We start from the raw sequence: 25,395 nt of genomic DNA, 5'->3' as shown, positions 1-25,395 counted from the left end.
GAAACCTACCAATCCCACACATTTCTGAAAACTAGACACGCGGGGGAGTCCAGCGAGGTATGGCTTGCGTGGGCCCCCCAACATTCTCCTACCAAGAATCCACTTCAAACCTCAATTTTTGCTGAAATAATCACTTTTTAAAAAAAATTCTGTGTGGGAAAGTTGTGGAATCTGTGTGGATCCACAAATTTCCTCACACCCAGCGTTTCCCAGGTCTCCCGATAAAAATGGTACCTCACTTGTGTGGGTAGGCATAGTGGCTGCAACAGGAAATGGCTCAAATTGTACTGTGGAGATTTCAAAATTTCAAGATGACCTATAACAAAACTACCTGGTTTGGGGGGGGGGGGGCACCTGAGATTTTGGCCCCGGGCTTGGCGGCCATCTTGGCAAAGTACCAAACTCAAACATTTTCGAAAAGTAGACACCCGGAAGAGTGCAATGAGATATGGCTTGTGTGGATCCCCCAACGTTTTCCTACCCAGAATGCCATGCTAACCTCAAATTTAGCTGAAAAATTTTCCACATATTTTTGTGTGGAATCGCCGTGCTGGCACAAATGTCTTACCCCACAGCATTCGCCTGAGTCTCCCGAGTAAAATGATACATATGTGAGACATATGTGGAAAATGTGTTTTGTTCAGCTAAATTTGAGGTTTGCATGGCATTCTGGGTAGGAAAACGTTGGGGGATCCACGCAAGCCATACCTCATTGAACTACCCCGGGTGTCTACTTTTCAGAAAAGTTTGGGTTTGGTACTTTCCCAAGGTGGCCGCCGAGTTGGGGGCCAAAATCTCAGGTGCCCCCCCAAAACCAGGTAGTTTTGTTATAGGTAATTTTGAAGTACGATTTGGGCCATTTCCTGTTGCAGCCACTATGTCTACCCACACAAGTGAGGTTCCATTTATCGGGAGACCTGGAGTAACGCTGGGTGGGAGGATATTTGTGGATCCACGCAGATTCCAGAACTTTCCCAAACAGAAATTTGAGAAAAAAGTGATTTCTTTCAGCGAAATTTGAGGGTTGCAGGGGATTCTGGGTAGGAGAATGTTGGGGGACCCACGCAAGCCATACCTCGCTGGACTCCCCCAGGTGTCTAGTTTCCAGAAATGTGTGGATTTGGTAGGTTTCCCTAGATGGTCGCCGAGCCCCAGGCCAAACACTCATGGGACCCCCCCTTGCAAAACCAGGTTGGTTTGTGATGGGTAATTTTGATGTCGCCTCAATAGGTTTTGGGCCCTTGCCTGTCGTGGGTCCTTGATCCACCCACACGAGCGATGTACCATTTTTATTGGAAGACCTGGAGGAACACTGGGTGGGAGGAAATTTGTGGATCCACGCAGATTGCAGTACTTTCCCACACAGAAATTTGAGAAAAAAGTGATTTTTTCAGCGAAATGTAAGGTTTGCAGGGGATTCTGGGTAGGAGAATGTTGGGGGACCCACACAAGCCATACCTCGCTGGAGTCCCCCGGGTGTCTAGTTACCAGAAATATGTGGGTTTGGTAGGTTTCCTTAGTTGGCCGCCGAGCCCCGGGCCAAAAACTCATGGGACCCCCCCTTGCAAAACGAGGTTGGTTTGTGATGGGTAATTTTGATGTCGCCTCAATAGGTTTTGGGCCCTTGCCTGTCGTGGGTCCTGGATCCACCCACACGAGCGAGGTACCATTTTTATCGGAAGACCTGGGGGAACACTGGGTGGGAGGAAATTTGTGGGTCCACGCAGATTCCAGAACTTTCCCAAACAGAAATTTGAGAAAAAAGTGATTTCTTTCAGCGAAATTTGAGGTTTGCAGGGGATTCTGGGTAGGAGAATGTTGGGGTACCCACGCAAGCCATACCTCAATGGACTCCCCCGGGTGTCTATTTTCCAGAAATGTGTGGGTTTGTTAGGTTTCCCTAGATGGTCTCCATGCCCCAGGCCAATAACTCATGGGACCCCCCCTTGCAAAACCAGGTTGGTTTGTGATGGGTAATTTTGATGTCGCCTCAATAGGTTTTGGGCCCTTGCCTGTTGTGGGTCCTTGATCCACCCACACGAGCGAGGTACCATTTTTATTGGAAGACCTGGGGGAACACTGGGTGGGAGGAAATTTGTGGATCCACGCAGATTGCAGAACTTTCCCACACAGAAATTTGAGAAAAAAGTGATTTTTTTTCAGCGAAATGTGAGGTGTGCAGGGGATTCTGGGTAGGAGAATGTTGGGGGACCCACACAAGCCATACCTCGCTGGACTCCCCCGGGTGTCTAGTTTCCAGAAATGTGTGGGTTTGGTAGGTTTCCATAGATGGCCGCCGAGCCGCGGGCCAAAAACTCATGGGACCCCCCCTTGCCAAACGAGGTTGGTTTGTGATAGGTAATTTTGATGTCGCATCAATAGGTTTTGGGCCCTTCCCTGCCGCGGGTACTTGGCCCACCCACACAAGTAAGGTACCATTTCTATTAGGATACTTGAAGGAATGCTGGGGGGAATGGAAATTTGTTGTTACTTTCTGCAGCGTGAAAATGTGAGCACAATAATGCAAGGAAAATGTGACAGTCACATTTTGAGGTTTGCAGGACATTGTGGGTAAGATAACTTGTTGGGATTCACAAGAGAGACAACACCATGTACTCACATGGATGTTTAGTTTACGACAAAATCTACAGTTGGTAGGTTTTTGTTAGATGAAATGTACACCCTGGCAGAGAGACAAAAAAGACAAAGATTACTGCACGGCCATCTATTCCTCATGCACACACACATACTGGTTGGATTTGGCACGAGGGTGAGTGATGGTTCAGCATATAAAATTCTATTAACAAGAGATTTCACAAAAATTAAATAAACTGTCAATAATTGAAAGGACAAAAAACTGAACCATTGACTCACAGCTCGTGAGCTGTGAAGCCATGACAAGGCACCAACAGCTTTACAGGCCCTTCACACACCTTTCATACATGATACACACAAGACCATTCACACCACCAGGCACAAAACCAACACATTACAACAGTCACAAGAAGGGACAAGGTACACCCTGCTTGACAAAAACAGAAAAGACAAATATTTCTGAACAACCACCTATTCGTCAAGCACACATACATACTTGTTGGATTTGGCACGAGGGTGAGTAATGGTTTAGTATATACAGTTGTATTAACCAGAGATTTCAAAAAAATGAAATGCACTGTTAATAATTCAAAGGACGAGAAACTGAACCATTGACTCACTGCTCGTGAGCTGTAAAACCACGAGAAGGCACCAATCTCTTTACAGGCCATTCATGCACCTTTCATACATGTGACACATACAAAACCATTCACACCGCCAGCCTCGGGCCCAGCACATTACAACACTCACATTCCTGACAGCAACCACACCAGCTCACGGATAGCGTGGAGTGGTGTTTGTCTAGCAGTGTGTGTAGTGACCAGCAGCAAGTCACTACTCACACACCGCCAGCCAAGCACAAGTCCACCCACACTGCCAGCCAAGCGCCAGTCCACTCACACCGCCAGCCAAGCGCAAGTCCACCCACACCGCCAGCCAAGCGTCAGTCCAAGCACACCACCAGCCAAACGCCAGTTCACGCACACCGCCAGCCAAGCTCCAGTCCACGCACATTGCCAGCCAAGCTCCAGACCACACACACCACCAGCCAAGTGCCAGTTCACGCACACTGCCAGCCAAGCACCAGTCCAGGCACACCGCCAGGCAAGCGCCAGTCCAGGCACACCGCCAGCCAAGCGCCAGTCCAGGCACACCGCCAACCAAGTGCCAGTCCACGCACGCCACCAGCCAAGCACCAGCCCTCACACACCGCCAGCCAAGCGCCAGTACATGCACACCACCAGCCAAGTGCCAGCCTACACACACCGCCATCACATTTAGGATTTTTTATACAAAAAGGAAAACACAAACAAATTGCAAATAGATCCAAATCTACTAACACAAAATCTGAAACTAAATACATTGCACAAATGCTAACCTTGAAACTGAACAAAAGATATAAATTAATAGAGACTAGGCAGTTCACATTAGCACTCATGGATGCTCCCAAAAATAATTTTGTGTGTGGTACAGTCTAAAACAAGCAGGCACACACAGGCCAGGGTTAGAAGGACACTTGGGGCAGTACATACTAGTCTCCTTCTGAATACCTTTTCGCCAACAGACTCTACATCTCCTACTGGGAAAGTCTTTTGAGGGTGTGGGAGAAATGTGATCAGGAAAGTGGCAATCTTTCAATCTAGCCACATCCTCCACCACTCCAACTCTAGGAGCACTTCCCGGTTCCACTAAAACAAGGCTGCCTATTACAGACTCCTGAAACTTAGCAAAAGTCATCTTTGACTCAGGACAAGAATCAGATATTTGAGAAGTAAGCAGCTAGGTTAAGCACATATACACTGCCTGAACATGTCACTTTTAAGTAATACACGTGTTGCCCACCTCAAATGGCCAGCCGCTTAAAAGACCATAGACAATAAGGATGAACACAAGGTATGAGAGGCAACACAAGAGTGAATTAGCTAATACAGTGTGATACTAAACAGATTTTATAATACACACAGGACTTGTAAGATTTTCAAGTTTTTTCTTTATTTCATTGATGTTGTCACATTCACAGCCAACGCGTTTCGCCCAAACATGGGCTTCTTCAAGGCTGTTGGAGATCATACAAAAGGTCATATCAGATTTATTAATATTAAAAACATGTTTAGTCGACAAACAGCAATGTTCCTATTCTAGCGAAGGATAGAGACGTGAGCACTGTGGTGCTCACGTCTCTATCCTTCGCTAGAATAGGAACATTGCTGTTTGTCGACTAAACATGTTTTTAATATTAATAAATCTGATATGACCTTTTGTATGATCTCCAACAGCCTTGAAGAAGCCCATGTTTGGGCGAAACGCGTTGGCTGTGAATGTGACAACATCAATGAAATAAAGAAAAAACTTGAAAATCTTACAAGTCCTGTGTGTATTATAAAATCTGTTTAGTATCACACTGTATTAGCTAATTCACTCTTGTGTTGCCTCTCATACCTTGTGTTCATCAGGACAAGAATCCTTGAATACAACAAAAGCATTAAAGGTTGCCAAGTGGAAAAGATGGATAGCCAACTTCTTATACCAAATGTAAGCCTTACGAAGAGCAGCGTAAGGTTCCAACCTCTGATCTACTCTATCAACTCCACCCATGTGCCTTTTATAGTCTAAAATGCACACAGGTTTGCGTGCTTAAGCAACCTGACCCCAAACAGTCACAGGTGAAGTGCTTTCATCATGGATGGTAGTCAGCATGTAGACATCTCTCCTGTCTGAAAACTTCACAGCTAGAAGCTCCTCGCAACGCAACGCACTGCACTGTCCCCGCACAAACTTTTGACAAACAAGTTCTTTTGGGAAACCTTTACGGTTAGAGCGGATTGTGCCACAAGCAACAGTGTCCACTTTGGCCAATTTCCAGAACATCCGGAAACCAGTGTAGAAGTTATCTACATATAAATGGTGGCCTTTGTTAAAAAATCCTCTACCAAGTTCCCACACAATTTTCTCAGTCACTCCAAAAGTGGACGGACAACCAGGGGGGTTAATCCTGGATTCCTTACCGGTGTACACCCTGAAATTAGAGACATATCCAGTCCTACTGTCACACAGCATAAACAGCTTAATTCCATAGCGTGCCCTCTTACTAAGAATGTATTGCCTAAAAACCAAACGGCCCTTGAACAACACCAAAGACTCACCCACTGCTATTTCTTTCCCTGGAGCATAGATCTCAGAAAATCGATCAACAAAGTGATCAATGACAGTCCGAATCTTAAAAAGACATAATCAGGGTGATCTTGTGCCAACGCTAAACTCTTATCGACAAAATGCTGCATCTGAAGCAGAAGCAAATACCTATCACGACTCATGACTGCCGGAAATATAGCTGTTGCCATCAAGGGACTAGTAGACCAATATGAGGACACTGATGTCTTCCTTAGCAAGCCCATCAGAAAAGTTAAACCCAAGAAATTCTTCATCTCTTCCAGATTTGTGGGAGTCCACCGGGTAGCTCTAGAGTGGGGCTTAAGGTTGGCACTGTTGTCCCTCAAAAACTGTTCGGCATACAAATTAGTCTGCTCAAAAATCCATGGCAAAAATACATCGTCCATAAACAACTGAAAAACATTTATCGGCAAAAAGTTTTCAGTATTCACTCTACACCCTGGAACACCAGTAAAGTCTGGCAATGCCGGCTGCACCATGCCTGGGGCAACCCAGAGGTCAGCACTTTCAACGGGAAGCCTTGCAGCCCCAGGCTGCAGCCCAGATGCCTCTTGCCGCACTATACCAACGGGAAGCCTTGTAGCCCCCACTATCTGCACATCAATGTCCTCCTCTAACACAGGCACTTCATCCGCACTAAGAGTAGCTGCATCCGCACTGAGAGTAGCTTCATCATCCGATGATTCATGTAGAGAGAAAACTCACTGCCTGAATCTTCCCCTCCCTCCTCTGCCTCAGATGCAGAGCCAGTCTCTGAACCATGGTCAGAGAAAGACTCAAAAAGCATACCAACAATCTGCTGAGCAGTAATCCTGCGGCTAGCCATTATCCTTACTAAGAAAGGAGACTGCACAAACAAGTAAACAACAACCAACACTGTGCAAAATAAGTAAGTAAAGAAATGTGTGCCTTTATCACAAAGATCTATATACTCAAAAACTATACGATTGACTTGCTAGAGACAGCTACACTCACCAGAGCCTACTCTGCAGAGACACAGCAAAAGCCAACACTATCCCACTAGAATGAAAAAAACAAAACCAATTACTCACAAGGCAACAAAATACACATCAAGCACAAATGCAAAAAGTTTTTGACACTCAAAAAACAGAAGCCAAACATACTGCTATTATTACATCATTTGCAAAAAACACATTCATGCAGAGAAATGAAACTCATTTACATTGTACAAAAAAAAGTATCTTACCAAACACATGAAACTACACAAACAGCAGAACCACCAGTAATGAAACCGCAACCTGGAACAGTCTAAAGAGCAAAAGCCTTGAACTAGAACAAAAAGGGAGAAATAGAGCATTACAATTGCAATTCACAAGAAATAAAACAATTAGCATTATAACACGCTATGTCACTACCCAAATGGTCAATCGGCCAGATGGGCCTTCAAATAGGGCTGAGAAAAATGGGGGGTGATCTTGCCCAAGGGATCGGGTGAGGTTGTCTGCCAGGCCAATCTGTCCCCCAGGTGGGGCAGAAAACAGCAGACAGAATTGTGCCCCCCTTGCAAAAGTAATAAATCCCTGGTGCCTAGTAGGGTTTTCTGCCTCTCCCCTCCCGCTTAGGGCAGAAAGGCCAAAAAAAGGGGCAGATCTGTCCCCAGGAGGGGCAGAAAAAACATTAACCAAATGTTACCCCCTTGGAAGCAACCATGTCGCTTCCATTACACACAAAGCAAAATCCCTGGTGCCTAGTGGGGTTTTCAGCCCCCCCCCCCCCCCCGGGGCAGAAAGGCAAAAAAACAGGCCAATCTGCCCTGGGGGGGGGCAGAATTCCCATTACAAACAAATTGGCCCCCTGGAAGTGACCCTTGCCCAAGGGGTCGCTTCCATTTCAATTTAAAATAACTGCCTGGTGTCTAGTGGGGATTCTGGGGGCAGAATGGCCAAAAAACAGGCCAATCTGCCCCCAGGGGGGACAGAATTCCCATAGTAAAAAAATTGACCCCCTGGAAGTGACCCTTGCTCAAGGGGTCCCTTCCATTTTAATTTTTAAATAATCCCAGGCTCTAGTGGGCTTTTCTGCCCCCCCTGGGGCCAGAAACGCCAACAAATTCGGGCGATCTGTCCCCAAGGAGGGCAGAAAAGTCTTAAAATAAAATTGCCCCATAAGGAAGCGACCCTTGCCCAAGGGGTCTCTTCCTTTACATAAAAAAGACATCCCGGGTGTCTACTGAGGGCATTCCTACTGCACCATCGCGACGCTGTGCGCGATCGTGCAGCAGGAATGCCCTACATTGAGACATCAGGGGAGAAGAAATACTCTTTCCTCTCCCCCGATGCCTCAATACACTCCAAAAGGCCCCCCCCCCTGCCCCACTGGAGCACACAGCACTCACCCTCCCTCTGTGGATGCCTGGAAGCAAATGGCTCCCAGGCGTCCCAGCGCTTCCTGATGACGTTGGCGTGCTCTGTGCACGCTAAAGTCACAGGATCACCGAGGGGGGGTCAGGGGTAGCAGCTGAAACTCTTCTGCTGCCATCCCCCTTTGTGGCAAAATGTTGGGCTGCCCATGGGGGGAGCACCAGCGCTTCCCCCATGGGTGGGTGCCATGATGGAGCGGTTCTGTCATGAGCACAGCCCATCCGATGCTCATGACGGACCCGCTCCGTCATGAGCATCAAAGGGGCTAAAACAAGCACACAGAGTGAAGGTCCTGAGACAAGAGTGCTGCATCAGCTGAAATGTAGAACATCCACCTATGTAAGCTGAGGTACAGGGTCTGCCATTAAACCTAGAGATATACACCACTTGGGTCTACCACTTAGCTTCAGTAGTTGGGGAGGGTTCAGCCAGCTCTATCAGATTACATGACAGGGCTGTTTATTGTATATGGTTTATTAACCATACTGATGGCATTATTGACATGTATTTGTTTTCTAATTGTGGCATAATTATTGCATTTTAGTGCATGATATTTTAAATAAACATTGTAAACTTCCTTTGTGTCTCTGGACAAATACGAGTGAGAAAACTAAAGGGTGTGTTCTATTACTGTGATCCCTGAGGGGGTCAGGAGTGTTGTGTTCTGGTGTGCTAAATCACTTGTCTCTCTGGAAAGGTTAGGAGGGAAAGTGAGGCACTATAGCTCGTTGAACTCGGGCTCATAGATACTGATTTGGTATAGTAACTCAGTCCCCTACATACTGATGTTCTATTGTTCCAAGCATAGATCTGTTCCTAAGCAGAATCTCTGCAGCACAACATGACCACATTTTTTCAGTTCTTAAACCCATCTCTACTATCTTTTTTTGTTAAAATGTAGTTCCTGATCCAAAATAAAGTTGTGACTGCTGATTGGTGCAACATGTGCCACACCCACTGTAAAAATGTACCAAGGGTTGCTGATTTATAAATCCTTCAGGTGTAGGCACTCAAAATGTATGGTTTGCACAAGTACTCACTTTTGTGTGCAGAACGTATGCAACCTTGTGGTTATAATCTTGTTTATCATTTGATATTACTTGATAAAATCTGACTCCATGGAGTTGGAAATGTATTTACTGTGATAAATTCTGCCTACATGAGATTCAACTTGAATCCCGGAACACCTCCTTCAACCTGCATAGACTGCATACTGTGTTGTACCATTCAAAGGCTCGATCACTCATGCAGGCGGCTCTCTTATTGATTGACCTGGAAAAGGCTTTCAACACAATAGGCTGGGGCTATTTATTCAAGAACCATGGCACGTGTGGGTCTCGGAGATGGTTGGGTGAAATGGGTGAAAGTGTTATACGCATGTCGACAGCGAGAGCTTGGACGGGCAAAACAGTATCCACACAATATGTGATCTCCTGCAGCACTCGGCAGGGATGCCCTCTGTTGCCCCTTTTATTTGCCCTGGCATTTGGGCCTCTAGCTGCACTGTTTCAACAGGGAGGCAAGGGCATGGGTTTGATAGTGGATGGGCGAGACCATATCATCTCTTTATATGCAGATGATCTCCTGATTTACTTGAAGGATGTTGTGGTGGGCTCTGAGGCATCACTAGGCCTTCTAGGTTGATTTGAGCTCCTATCGGGTTAACCGGTCAACAAAAACAAGATCTACCTGTTTCCTGTGGCTGCTGTCCTGCCCCGACCCCCAACTCTACCTGTAGATCTTAATTGGGAACACACCACCTTCAAGTATTTGGGTAGTCACATCTTCCACTCTCTTGATGACCTGAGGGAGGGTAATATAGACAGAGCTCTTCGGTCCCTTAGGTCCTGCGTTCCTTTTTGGTGCTCTTTGCACTTGCCTATCATGGCCAGAATTTCTCTAGCTAAAATGGTCATACTGCCTCGTCTGCTATGTTTCTTTGTCAACCTCCCGATCCTAATGTCTACGTAATGTTTTCAACAATTGGACTCCTTGTTACGGGACCTTATTTGGGGAGATGGGCAGCGGAGAGTCTTTTAAGGACACTAAACTGCACCATGACATTGGGGGGCCTGGGGTGCTTAATTTTCTGTCTTCTCAAATGCAATGGCTAGTGTAGTAGTTGGAGGGAGTGAACACTGAGGGAACATTCTTGATGAAGCCTGATACACGCCCCGGCCTATTAGTAGCTAAACTGCTCGACTCAACAATGATAATGCCTTACCGGTCGATACTGCAGATCACGGCCCTGTAGTGTTGGAAAGGTTGCATGACCAAAATGGCCCGGATACCCCGATATGTACCAGTGTTGCACCTGGTTGGTTTGCCCCATGGTGACACACGGTCGATATTCACATCCGAACAAATGATAGCTTGGACAAAGGCGGGGCTGGAGACGGTGGGGGACTGCTACCAGGAGAAAGTTTTCGTACCCTTCAAGGAACTAGTTGAGAGCTGTGGCTTTCCCCTGGGCAGTTCCTGCGGTACAAAGCCCTGGTCCGTACTTTCGGGATATTGGGGGGTAGGGACCAGGAGAAACCTGAGACACATTTGGTACTGCACTCATTATTTACATTAGAATCGTCTGTGCATCAGGTAAAATGGTTCTTTGCTTCATTGATTAGCAGCATCACTTACTCCATTACATACACTGTGGAGGTGATGGGAGACGGTCTTAAACAGAGAACTTACTGACTTGGAATGGAGCAGTATTTTGGCATCCTCCAAGAAGGTTTCCCATAACACAAGTTTGAAATATATACCATTCAAATTCGTGCATATGACTTAACCGACTCCCGAACTGCCTTCAAGTTGCATACGGTGGGGAAATGTGCAGATGCCCGAGGTGTAACCACAGTGATGCAGACCTTATACATATGACCTGGGCCTGCACAGTGTTGCGTCAATTTTGGGATGATGTATTTACAAGGATCAGTATTAATCTGGGGGGCACCCTTGACTCCACAATCGAGGTCAGCTTGCTGGGGATTTTTCCCTGACCGCCCAAGTGTAAGGTGAGAAATAGGTTCATTGATCTGGCCATGGCACTAGCCAAAAGGAGGACAGCAATGTCCTGGAGATCTGCCAATGTTCCACCGATAGGGATCTGGAAACGGGATGTAACCTGCTGGGTTGGGGCAGAGGGTAGAGTCCTAATTAGGGAGGAATCAAAAGGATTAAGATGGCCCCATAGTTGAACAGTGGAAGGAGCTACTTGATGCTGGGGAACACCTGATGCAGGCGCATAGCGGAGAAGAGAGGAGCGGGGATGCGAATGAGTCGGAGTAAGATACTGATATGACCTAGGACCTTTTAGCACATACGATCCCTTGTGGAGACATCCAGCACTGGGGAGATTTCTGAGCTGTATTCCTTGAGACTTGGGTGGGTAGAGACTGAGGAGAGACTGGGTACCCCCCCATACCTGTGTTGTTCCCAAAGCTCCCCCTTGTGCGAATGCCAACTGCATAGTATAGAATACGATGACCACAGACTTGGCCGGAAATAGATTGAACCCCCGCCTTACCATGCCGTTCTTATGAACCAGCATCCCCAGACTAAACTCCTGAATGACAGTATCTGAAAACGATACGAATTCATATGAGGGGCACATTTTCCGCTACGCTGCTACGATATTCACTGAAAGTATTGGGGAAACCGAATATCACTTCAGCGCTGTATAACATGCTCTTAATGGGTTTATGGGTACATGTTAAGATTGGAATGTACCACACAATGCATTCCCAAACAGAATTGAATTTTGCAATGTCATGTACAATGCTGGTAATTTGTCTGTTCACTTGCCTATATGATAAATGCCAATAAAAATATATTTAAAAAATGAGATTCACCTTGATAATGGGGATAATGTGGATGTTGGTGCGTTCTGAGCCAATATCCATGCATGCTGGTATTTGCCATGCTTTTTCCACAGCATATTTCAAAAGGTTTGATATCCCGAAATGTATCTTGGGACAACTGTGGGGTATGGGGTTTATTGGAGTAAACTCTGGATTATTTATTATTCCGATCCCAGGGTTCGGAAAAAATAGTGGTCCTTTTACGTTGACCCTATTCAATAAGTAGGCTTTGCAAGTGCAGTGTTTGGAAATTTGTACAATTCAACATTTATCTTTTAAATGTATTTTTCTCATGAAAAATCCTTCTTCTCATATGTCATTTCCTGAAAATATTTAGTACCCGTTTTTCCTCACTTTTTGTACCAGTTTCACCAGGATCATTCAGATGTTAGTTTAGGCATGGAAAAGCACCTTGACCGAGAGGGTGTGTATTGCATTATTCTCATCTCTCGAATAGCACTTCAACAGGAAAGGGAAATTAACGTTCAAGCAGGCAGCGAATGCGATAGATAGTCATGAAGTGAGAGAACTTGCTAGCAGACTTGTGCTATTCGAGTTTGCCATAAAAGTTAAAGGTTTCAAAATGACGTTTCTCCCTATAGGTTTCACCAGTCATCAAGCTGTGGCGAGGACAGCTGGAAATATCCTCCTGCGTTTGGCAGACAGCCTTATTCTTCCACTCAATGTCAGCGACTATGGGGAGACACTGGACACCTTCTTTAAAGCTGCTTCTACTGAGTACAACACTGGCCTGACAACATGCAAAATTCAACTGAGTGAGTTGGAGCGTCTTAATGTAGACTGTTGGGAGGACACATAAAGTGCCGCTTTGGGTATGGCAACAGTCATCAAGTTGTCACTTTCAGGTTTGGGGCTACAATTAAGTCATCACCTTTGGGAAAATATGAGATCTTGAGCTTTTTTGCAGTTTGTGTGGGGATTCTTGGAGTAAAATGGAAAAAAAATAATGCAATCACGAGATTATATCAAAAAGTGATCAGCGTTTTACTGTGGAATAGAAAAAAGGGACATGTGGAATGCTTGAATTAGTCTCAGCCACTGGTAATTTTACACGGGGCCGCATCCAGTCCAGCGTTTTTGTTATTTGCACACCATGCCACCTAAGACAGGAACCAGGTTCATCTCTGAAACTTTCCTTTCTCCTTGCTAATTTAGGCTGGCGATCCAATTACTGGTTCTCTCTAATATAGATGATAGAAATGACATGCTTACATGGCTACCGAAATCTACGCTGTTTCTTGGAATGTCTGCTGCATTCTGCGACCTGTCTTGTTGTGGAGAGAGGAAAGTGCAGACAAATCTCACCTTTCCTCAAATCTCAGCATTCACTCCCTTTGGAAGTACAATTCACATTGGCCTGCCTTTCCTACAAAGTTTTGGTACTTCACCAACCCACATATTGCCCCATTGTTGCCCCATTGCGTCTATCAGGGGCATTAAAAATGCCAGTAACATCATCTCACATCACATTACATCTATAAAATAAATCTTTTTCTAAAGTTATATCTAAACTGTGAAATTCCTTACCTCCCTCACTGAATTTCTATCCTATGGGTGGAGAACATGCACAGACTCCCAGTCCCTCTCTGAGTGCCGAAACATGGTGCAGAGGCCAATCACAACGCTGCTATAAGGCAGTGTCATGATTGGCCAGGGGATGGGCAGCTGTGTGCTTCATGCTGCCGGAGAAGAGGATGGCGGTGCTCTTATTTATTTTATCCTTCCCCCCTCTTCTCCCCCCACCTCACCACCACCATTTGGTAGAAACTGCTACTCTCTAGACAACCCTTCATTGAGACACCCATGCAGTGCATTTCGTGTGCTCTTTACATTGAAACACTTTGTATTGTGTTTTTTCCATTTTTAGTTTTACAACTGTCTTATTTTTCCTTCTGAAGCCCCGCTTGAAGAATCAATTGCCAAGTTCAAAACTGCAGCTGCCAGCATTGAACAACACATAGCGGCCCTGCGGCAGAATGACCAACGGTGAGTAGTGAAACAGTCCATCCATCCTCACCATAGAATAAAAACATAGGGAAAGAGGAATACTGCTTCTATACTGGCATTTAGGTCCCTACTAAAGGTGGCTATAAATGTGTGTGTGTGGTTTTGTGCTGTTTTAGGCTAAGGTTAGTATAATCAAGGTGGTAAATGTGTGTAGTGGAGTCTCAGGTAAGGTGGGTTGAATGGAGGGGAGTGGGAAGTTGCGGGAGGGAAGGGGTAGTGTTGGCTGGCAGAGAGGGACCATTTCATGATCCCTGCATTCCTTGTCTGAGGGTAATGCCGCTGACAGGGAAGAGGTTGAGGCTACAATTCAGCCCCCTGACAAGTTCATTTTAGCAGCAAGATTTTCCAGCCAGTAAAATTAGGTCCATGTGAATTTAACTGGCCCCTCATGATAAAGTGAAGTGGAATTCCACAAGGGAATTCTGCTTCATTCAACTCAATATTAGGGCCTTAGTAGACAGAGTACAGCCTGTGCAGATGCATCAAGAGATCAATAAGATTCCTCATAGAGCTTGCACACACTGTGACAGGCTTGGGTATTGCATGTGCAACGTCGTCAAATGTTCCAGTACAAGTGCTTTCTACAAAAGATGTGTCTATGATAGTCATCAGTTCGAAATCACATTGTCCCCATCCAGTCTAGTAAGCTCACCATGTAGCTGTCTGTATTATGGGCATTGAACTCACCTGACACTGCCCCTGGACCAGTGAGCCCCCGCATTTGCCTTCGGGCCAGTCAGCTCACCTTGTTGCTGTGACCCCTTCGATTCAGAGAGCATGTGCTCTTTCAGTGCCTACCTGCAGCTCACTAGACACCCTCTGTATCTCCTTCAAATAAGGAAGTCCACCTTGTGTTAGTCCATCATCACAAACAACAAGTCATGCTGTTTAGCTGTCTCCATCAAGATAATTTGATTCAGTTTATCACTTCACATTGAGGAATTCTTCCAGTTCTCCAAGGCAAATCTGGATCTTCAAGAATGACTGCAAGAGATCTTCGTCATCAGATGGGGAGCCGGGCAGCTCCGTGAATGTCGAATGCTGCGGGCTCCACCTGATGACTTCCCACTACCTGGCATAGCCTTGTGGCCTCCCCTGCTGATCCCTACGAGGCGGGGACGACCACAAACAAGATCTGGTCCCATAGGTTCCTGTGACTGTCTTTTTCACTGGTTGGCATAGCCCGAGGCCCCCCTGCTGGTCTCTAAGAGGAAGGGACAATTATTATTGAGACCAGGTCCCGTGATTTTGTTTTTGCTTTATTTTATTCTCTCTATTATTGTCCTGCACTGAGGGCTGAGGAGGTTGCCCTCCCTACTACTGACTCTCCCTGGTGGAGAGAGCTGCAGAGCATGGCCACTGCTCGCCGACGACGTGTAATCTGACCAGCAGCAGATTTTGAAAGGTCCCCCTGCATATCTAACTGCACCAGGTGATCTGTGATTGCTGCTGGGCCTCCATGTTAGGATTCCCAATTCTCTGGAAACCTCTCCCACAATATGGTGACCCTCTAAACACTAAATAGCCAAAACAAATCTTGATTTCTCTTTTCAGGTTCCTAGAAAGGAAAGAAGGGCTATGAGTGCCATAGCACTAGTTTTCTAATAGGGCAGCCATCTTGTTATGGACACAGAGATCTCCACCACTCCATTGAATGAGTTCTATAAGCCCTATAGTGACAGACTTGTCACAGCTAATAAATGCTATGTCGGAATATACATTGCTGCTTCAATCTCTCTCTTTATCTGGAAATTCACTGAAGATCTCTAACTCTATCCTCCACCCATTCTGACAGCCCCTCACTTCTGCCTATACTCCCTACTATTCAAGCAATTATTTAGTCGGCAGAAAGTTGTATTCCCCGAAGTTCCATTGACTACCTTTACAAGCATTTTACCCCACAAGCCTTCAGTACCTTTATCCATCATGGAGCAATACACACACAGTTCTAACAATAATATATTGGCTTGGGTGGGCTGCAATGCTTTCAATATCATTTACCCTCCAAACCTATCTAAAAATGCGACGAAGAATTTTAAACATAAAGTACTCTAAAGGAATTCTGAAACTCTTATCTCTGACTCCTACATCTGTCCCAAAAAAGGCAACGTAGTTAATTACCTTTTCTTCTTCACAAACAGAAGAGCACAATGGAGGAGAGCTATTACCTCCTCACTCCAAATTCAATATGGAACAACAATAAGATAGTATGCACTCTACACACTCTATACCACCACCCGGGCAACAATCTCCTTTGATTGAACAGCTAATAAAGACCATCGTATCTAACTCAGACAAAACCACCAACCATATCTTCCTCAAGGTTTTCAACATTCACTGGAATGACACTAATGACCATTTGCTGAACACCGTCAAAGCCTTCCTCTTGGACATCAACCTCACCCAATCATGTAATGGCCCGACACATAATAGAGGGGCAACCTTCGACCTTATCATCGCCAAAGACAATGTCATACAAATGGAATCCATATCATCTTGTGACTGGTCTGATCACTATCTAGTTTTGTTCCTTCTCATGGGAAACACGCTAGTCAACCAAGGGTCAACCAAGTAAAACCAAACCATGAACCAGAGACCCAAGAAATATTAACCTTACCGAGCTATCTTCTATCAGCAACAACATCTTACAACCCCCTACAAATATAGTGAATGTTAATGATCTAATAGATCACTATTGCCAATCTATGTCAGACATTCTCTAAACAGTTGCTCCGAAATAGCTAAAAAGACTCCCCTGCAAACAGTACAAACCCTGGTTCAACTGCAATATTAATGTAGAAAGATGCAAGTTAAGAGTTGCTGAGAGAACTTGGAGAATCTCTCCTTCCCTCTCTCACCTCAAGCATTTGAGGTTGACGAGAAGTGCCAATAATAAACACATTTGAATATCTAAAACAGAATACTTTAAGATTTAACTAGATTAAGCCAAAAATAGACCCAAAAAAGTATTTGAACATATCAAGCAACAAGCAACCCACAACCCTAACTCCTATTTGGAAGATAAGGGATCATCACTCTCTGGAAATGACTTCTCCGCCCGTTTCATGAAAAAGACAAAGAAGATTGAATTAGAACTGCATCTTGCCTCCCAACAACTACTAAACCATTCCCTTCCTAATCTCTTTCCCATTCAACAACAGGGGAATGCTCCCCAATCCAGCTTCTCCACAAAAACAATGCTTCCTGCAATGCTTTCAAATTTCCAGAATTCAACATACTCAACATAATAACATTTCTAAAACCCTTCAACCATTTATTTGATCCTGTGCCCGCTAAACCTACCAAAGAACTACAATCCTCCAATTTACCACTCTGGACTAGGATTATTAATGCATCCCTATCTCGGGGCTTGGTTCCTGACTGTCTAAAAATAGGACACGTCACTCCTATACTCGAAAAGCCTAATGTAGATCAGTCTGACCTCAACAACTTTTGCCCCATTACCAACCTCCCCACACTAACAATGGCCCTAGAAAAATGTGTGCACTTGCAACTCTGTGACCATATCGATAAATTAAATTTTCTGTACGAATGCCAATCTGGCTTCGGAAAGGGACATAGCACTGTAACCGTGCTAACACATATTGTTCATGATGCACTAAGAGAGACTGTGCTGAACTCAGCAGCTAGACTAGTCACAGGATCTAGGAAATTTGATCATATCAGTCCAGACCTAAAATCTTTAAACTGGCTCCTGCTTGAAGCAAGGATCCAGCTGAAAATAGCCTACATGACTCATAAGGCTCTACACCACAACACTCCCATTTACCTGCCCAATAAACTTGAACAGTCAGGGGGCAGTGGCTCCTTGAGAAGTGCCAATTCCCTATTTCTGAAACCGCAGACGCTCAACAAGAAGACAACGTTCATTCTCTGGCCTAGCCACTAGAATATTGAACTCATTCCCACCCACTATCAGAACCAACCCTTCGATTACTGCCTTCAAAACAGAAATGAAAAGATTTCGATGAATAAAATATCTCTATTAACAACCCTGTTTGTTACTCAGGATGACTCTAATGTTGACAATATCTGATCGTGATTCAACCTGCTAGATGTATGCTCTGTAGTTCTTTCTTTTCTCTCTTATAACTGTTTTGCCATTTAATCTGTTTGTATAACCTGTCTACAATTTGTTCAGCGCTCAGATACCCGGATGAGTCACGTCCGTGCTTTATAAAATTCTTTAAATAAAATTATCTGCAGCACACTATTATACTTTACATTAAGATTCAATAAGTACCAGAGAAGCAGCCAAGGATGATGATCATTTTACCACAAACAGGCCTTTCCACCCCCACTACCTCGATATTAGCAAAGTTGCAACATTTGTGAACAATCCTTCAGCCACTGAGCGAGCAGTGCAGCCAGCAGGAAAATAATTTCCAAAAGGTTGGGTAGCGAGGGGTCATTCTCCGAAAGAAATTATTTTAAAATCAGGCAAAAATTGCATGCTGCTAACATTCTTTAAGTATGCTAACTAAATGTCTTCGACTTTAGAGAGTGTTCTGAAGAGAATAGAGAGCCTCAAGGGATAAAGTTACTTTTATGGTGACTCTGTTAAACTCAGTCTGTAGGCTCTCTCTAATTCTTAAGCCAGCATGGCACCCAGATGTTGGAAAAAGAGGCAGCATGCAAGAGTATAATTAAGGCTCCCAGTTTTTCTTTTTTACTGATTTTTACAGATAAATACAGACAGAAAACTATGTTTTTCCTGTATGTATTTTTTATCAAAAAATACAGAAGATTGGTCTGCTTTTCCCCGTCTCACTGTAGTATCATTAAAGACTTCCAGGCCAATACCCATGTAGCTTGATGGCATGGAGAGTTTAAAAAAAAGTGCTCCAATGTTCCAAAGTTATTTTATATGTGTGTATTATTTATATTTGGCTGCTTACTTAGCTAAAACTTGACCGGCGATCAAAGTATTGGTACACATTTATCAATTAAATAAAGGTGGAAATATACCATGTACACCTTCATCTGATCATGAAACACAAAAGAAATATGGATAAATGATAATAAGATGGCAAAAATAAACATGGCTAAAGACAGACATAACTATTTACAACATATACCATAAAACCTGGAGCCATAAGTATCATCCAGTACGGAATGACTGATAATATTGAGCCACAGATAATACTGAGTACTAGTACTAATACAGAGAGCAAAACCTATTGATGTTTTAGTTCAAATTTAAAAAGGCAGAGGCCGGGAGCTTTAAGTTCCATCTTGGCCAAGCCCAGATCAATGTATCTTCTTCTTGCTGGCATACTGCCATAGAGAAGTCTATGACAGAACTTCAAATAGTTCCCTGGTGGTCCTTGAACATTTCCTATGGATGCTTTAAATCTGTTCTGTGGAAGCTGTCAATAATCAATTAGGCAGTATCAGACTACAGGAGGTAGCCCATAAACCCCAAGGAGACTAGGGCAATAATCTGTAACAAACAACAGTGTCTCAATGGTATTATTCGCAGGTCAAGTATATCTGGCACAATTAATTGCGACTGATTAAATCCAAAGGGGGAGAAAACCAGGGAGACATTTTCTTGTGAATGTAAAATGTATTTCAATTGACAAGCATGTTGGACATATTATACTTCATATGTACAAGCACATGGGGCAGTAGCACTGCGTTACAATGAATGGCATGTAACCAACAAAATACTGTGCACAAGCGCTCGTGAAGTATAGTGACGGTGCAAGTGACACTTGGCGTGGTATATACAGCAATGGTGGTGGGCGCAACAAGAGACAAGTGGGATTTTAAGAAATGCTTTACATATTCAGGATACCCAGGCAATTAATGGTACATGAATAAAAAATTTCAGATGAGTGGGGTATCCGTAAATAGGGGCGCTAGGACTTCCGCTGTGGAAGTCGATAGCGTTTCCGCCTGCAGAAGTGTTAGGCCATCATCAGGACCAGGATACCTTTTTATTTTAAATTGCAGTGTCGAGATAAACGGGGGGGGGGGGCTCTGTCCAAGAAGGTTGCTAGGAAGTCACTGTAGAAACTTGGAAATCGACAGAGACTGTGTAAAAGGATTACTCTGGATGAGAATGGCTGTTGTGCGTGCTGTTTGTTGACAGCAACGTCGGCAGGAATGAATCGTGACAGCCGGCATAAGTCAATTTCCAAGTTTCTACAGTGACTTCCTTGCAAGTTTAATATGTCCAACATGCTTGTCAATTGAAATACATTTTACATTCACAAGAAAATGACTCCCTGGTTTTCTTCCCCTTTGGATTTAATCAGTCGCAATTAATTGTGCCATATATACTTGACCTGCAAATAATACCTTTGAGACACTGTTGTTTGTTACAAAAATCAATTGTCAAAAGCCGATCAGTACATCCTACAGGCAAAGACCCACAATCAATTTATTGTATCCACCTATGGAGTCCTGCAGCCAAAACATTACCTATTGTTGCCTCTGTCCAAGATTTTCATATTAAAATTTCAAAGACTTCAGATAGGTTTATTTGATGTAAGGGAAGTGGTTCAAGTGTGAAATCATGCCCACCCTGTCAACTGCTTCCGCTTTTGCTCCTATCTGAAAACATTTCTGGCCCATGTCGTATGCACCTGTCCTACCTTGGCGCAGGAAAGAAGGCTGTTGCTCCAACCATTATTCCAGGAACTGAATATTCGATCTTGCAAGGAGGCAATCAAGTACTTGCTGCTTCCAAGGAATAGACTGTAGACTCACTGTGAGATGCTCGAAGTTCATGGACAAAGTTTCAAAGAGAACCACATAATGGTTAAAGGCAAATACAACTCCTGTGAAACAAAAATGAGTTGATCTGTGTAACACACATAACACTTTTCACCAATGTCTTTCGCTCAATTAATTGATGTAAGATGCCTTAAATTTATCTATTTTTTCTTAACGCTAATGCTGCCACGGAGTCCGGGCAACACTGTCAATAGGCTCTACCATGTTTTAACATTTTACTTCTATTTCAGCACATATTTACCTCTATATTGTTTCATTAATTGACCTGTGTTAGACTTGGCATCTTTCGGTGTGTTTCCCCTGACTATTTGCTTTCTGACCTCCCGGTTTTGACTCTGTTTTTGCTGGTTTAGTGTCTCTGCGCACTGTCTCACTGCTGTTCAGTATTAAAATGCACGTGCTCCTGTTGTAAATTGTTATTATGGATTTGTGTTTCCATGAGTGGCCGATTTCATTTACTAGTCAGTCCCTAGTACCGTGCACTGTGTGTGCCCAGAGCCTGTAAATCAAATGCTGCTAGTGGGCTTGCGACACTGGTTGTGCCACCCACACAAGCAGCCTGTAAATGTAACTCTGGTCCGCCATTGCAGAGCCTGTGTGCAGTCTGGTTCTGAAATGTCGACTTGGCAAGTGTACCCACTTGCCAAGCCATAACCTTCCATTTTCTTGCATGTCAGTCACCCCTAAGGAAGGCCCAAGGTACTCATGTGGGCAGGGTGCTGTCTATGTGAAAGGTAGGACATGCCCTGGTGTGTGCGGCATGTCCTGATAGTGAATTACTCCCAATTTCTTTTTTCACTAATGCAAGGCTACCTGTTCCCATTGGACAGAATGAGAGTTTGTTTATAACATCTTATAAATATAACTGCCCTTAGGAACAAGGTAGAAAAATAAAGTTTAGTATGCCTGAACTCAGAATCTAAAGATGCATCCTTTAGTAAAGGTGATGTTTACATTCTGTGTTTGAAAAATACCACTTTTAGAAAGTAGGTATTTTCTTGCTTAGCCATCCAGTATGCCTCTGCTGGGTTTGTGGACTGACTGACTGGCTTTGGGATGACAGGGGCTGGGGAGGAGCAGTGGCTCCAGAGAGTCTAGATGGGTTAGGAATGGGTTGAATAGACCTGGCTGCATTTAAAGAAGGGGGAGGAGTTTCCTTTCACCTGAATAGGCCTGGTCAGTCTCTGAAAATGCTGTTTCCACCTCCTGCCAGGAAGCTGCACCAGAGAGGACAGAACTGGTTCTGGCTGGGCACTGACACTCTCTGCCCCCAGAGAACAAAGGATTTGGGGCTACAAAAGTATCAAACCCCTAAACTTTAGAACTCTTTTGAACCAAGAAGGCTGCCAAGAAGAAGAGCTAGAGAAGCTGTGAGGAGAGACTGCCACTTTGCCGTGAGCTTTGATGTGTTGGCCTGCAGTGGCTGCTTCAGTATTGGGCAGTGAAAGGACTGGACTGAACTTTCTGCAACTTCTTTCTTGTGAGTTTCTCCAAGGGCTTAAGGTAGAGGTTGCCCCTGTTCAAGAAGTCTCAGGAACAACAAAGATTTCAAGTTCTTCTGCCATCAGCTCTTGGAACTGTGTGTTTTGTGCTGCAACAGAAGAAAAGAAACCCAATGCCGTCTACAAAGCCACTGCCAATTCCGTGTCCTGAAGGAACCGCAGAGGACACCATTGCAATGCCGCACCGCAACCCTGGTCTCACCGATGACGCCACCTGATGCCGCCATCGAGCCCCTGCTTGCACCGGGACCTGTGGGCACCGCACTCAGCACCGCCTCGCTTCACACCGTTGCCCTGGTATCCCCGCCGCCGCCGGTCCACGCCGACATCAATGCCGCTGCTTCCACCGTGGTTCGAGGGCATCGCTCGTCAGTTACACGATGCAACGTCCTCATCTCGCACTGCAGCCATGGCCTACCGACACCGGCACCATCTACTCCAGTTCATCAGCCGACAACAGCGCTTCAGCAACTACGATGCCGCTGCTTGCACCATGACCTGCTAGCACTGTGATGAGCACTGCATCACTTCGCACCACAGCCCTGGTCTCACCGAAGTCGCTGGACGACCGTCACTGAGCAGCTGCTTGCTCTGCGACCTGAGGGCACCGCACCGAGCCGTTGCTTGCACTGCGACCTGAGGGCACCGCACGCCACACATCTGCACTTCACACCACAGCACCCGACGCCTGCCAACGCCAGCAAACTCGACTTCAACCGCGAGGAGTTCAATCTGCAACACGTGTGACTTCAAGGGCCCAACGACTCCTGCACCGACCATTGGAACCGATGCCTGCGGATGCCGGCCTTTCAGGGCTCATCGAGAGTTCGCCGATGCCCTGAATTTCTAAAGGTACTGTTTTGCGGGTCTTCCCGACACCGTAGATGGCCCGCGATGCCGCGGTCAGTCAGAACTGTTTACATTTGTTGTTCACAATGCCGTGATAGCCCCAGATGGGGCTATCAACTTGAAGGAACTTTATTTCACGTTTTTTTTGATGACTGAAGATTTCTAAGTACTGTATTGTGGATTTTTATCGTTTTTGGTCTTAAGTATATAAAAATATTGGATATTTTTCTACACTGGTGTCGTGTCCTTTTGTAGTGTCTTCACTATATTCCTGTTGCTTATGTGCAAATGCTTTACAAACTGCCTCTAGGATAAGCCTGACTGCTCATGCAAAGCTACCAAGGGGGTGAGCAGGGGTTATTGTAGGTGTGTAACTCCCTTATCCTGACTAGAAGGAAAGGTCCCTACTTGGACAAAGGTGCAAACCCTTGCCAACTAGAGACCCCCAATTCTAACAAATTGCATTATATTACTTTATTTGAATGGTTTTAATTAACAATCAAATAAAGATTATACATAGTACTATACTAAGCCATTGATGATGCTGCACCTTTGACAACATTGAGCCTTTAATGATAATGAACAACATGTCATCGTAAGCCACAGATGATACTCAGCTACAATTGTGTGTTACTAATAATACGGGCCGTTAATAATACTAAGACATTGACAGAAATATGTCATCAATAATAGTGAGCCACAGATAATATCCAATCATAGATTATACTGAGCCACTAATATTACTCAGCCGCTAGTATCAGTGAATATTGACGATACTGACAGATTGCTGACACCAAACCTCTCCCAAGTCTGCGCTACTACTGTTACTGCAATGTTGAGGGACATCATACTGAGCTACCTATGATACAAGGGTAATACAAAATGCATTTTTTGTGACATTTTGCGAAATTCCATAAACGTTTTGTAGAATTTTGATTTTAGACAGAAGTGTGGTCTGCTGGTACCTCGCATCTCTTTTCCATGCGTGTGCTCACTGAAGATAAACAAGCATTTGCAATACAAATAGGTCTCGCATTTGTGAGTTAGAGCTATTGACATTGTAAATGGCAATGTTTTTTACCTACACGTTTTATGTTTGTAGTGAATGTATGTAGTGTGCAAAATCCCTTGGAAAGGTCCAGCACTTCGTAATAAATATATTGAAAAAGACGCAAAGTGTGGATTGTGTCAACAATTGCTTGGCATGTACCTCATGGGTGAAGTGTCGCCACACATGCACACTGTGGTACTTTACGAATGCGAAACTCATTAATAAAAGTAGTGCTTTCAGACTAACCAACGCGATCGGGATCGTAGCATGTGAATCCGAATCCTGGCTTCTCTTTCATTTTCTAGACTATTTGACTCACTGTCCTGCGTCTGGGTTATCCCCCAAACACTGGGAGGAAATGAAGTTTGCCAAGGGGGCGGGGGCAGGGGGGCTTTGGGGGTACATGAAAATGTAATAATTTCCTAGTTGTCAAAGGACGCCCGGTGCTATTAGTTAAAAGTGTGCAGATTTCATTATGATATTAAGAGCACTTTACTCGCATCTATGAGAAAATCGACATTAAGTAAACAAAATGTCAGAATGCGTGTCAGTTTTCACAGTGTTTTAGACAGTACTGGTTGCATAGTTTCATTGCATTAATTTTTGTATTTACTCTTTTACACAGCATCCAAAGTAGGTTACCTAACCCCAAAGCCCTGAGTTGTTAAATGACCCATAGAAGGAAGTGTTTTTCAGTTGAGCAAATGTGTCCAAATGTAATTTTGGTAGTGCCATGGAATGATCAGCCAATGAGGTACTCGATGAGCAGGTATTTAACTACACGTTCAAAACGTACGGTATTGTGACTGTTGTTTGTTTGTACAAAACCACCTCTCTGAATGTGTTTATTAACACAGAGCTTCATCTACCAGACAGTGCTCACAGAGGGGCGACTAAAGCATAGAATAAAATATATTAATTTATCCTGAGTGTGAAGGCACCCGGAAGGCTTAGGTGCCCGCCCAGAGAGGCTAGGGATCCCAGCATTTCTACAGACTCTGCCGTGCTCCTCTGCATCAGCAGGGCACAGCTCAGAATCTGCCGCTTCTGCTAAGAATAGGTGAGGGGGATTAGGTTGGGGCATTCAGGAGTTGCCAGCAGATTTCCAGGTTATTGAAAGTGATGATTCTGACGTGAGGCATTGGAGACTGACTTTCTCTGCACCGGTCTATTTCTCTACCATCTACCGGGCT

At 44.6% G+C, this 25,395-nt stretch overlaps 1 protein-coding gene across 1 annotated transcript in view; it reads left to right on the top strand.

The window, feature by feature from the left end:
• NAALADL1 (N-acetylated alpha-linked acidic dipeptidase like 1) overlaps positions 1–25,395 on the top strand; it is a 362,700-nt gene that overhangs the window by 293,857 nt on the left and 43,448 nt on the right. Inside the window, exons 16-17 of the mRNA XM_085625455.1 lie at positions 12,610–12,783; positions 13,927–14,014. Coding sequence (XP_085481581.1) covers positions 12,610–12,783; positions 13,927–14,014 — 262 coding nt within the window. The remainder of the gene's footprint in view (positions 1–12,609; positions 12,784–13,926; positions 14,015–25,395) is intronic.

The sequence above is a fragment of the Triturus cristatus genome, chromosome 9 (genome assembly GCF_964204655.1).
Source record: "Triturus cristatus chromosome 9, aTriCri1.1, whole genome shotgun sequence".
Lineage (NCBI taxonomy): Eukaryota > Metazoa > Chordata > Amphibia > Caudata > Salamandridae > Triturus > Triturus cristatus.
The sequence above is the reverse complement of the archived record's forward strand: the minus strand, read 5'-3'. Positions and strand labels throughout refer to the sequence as shown.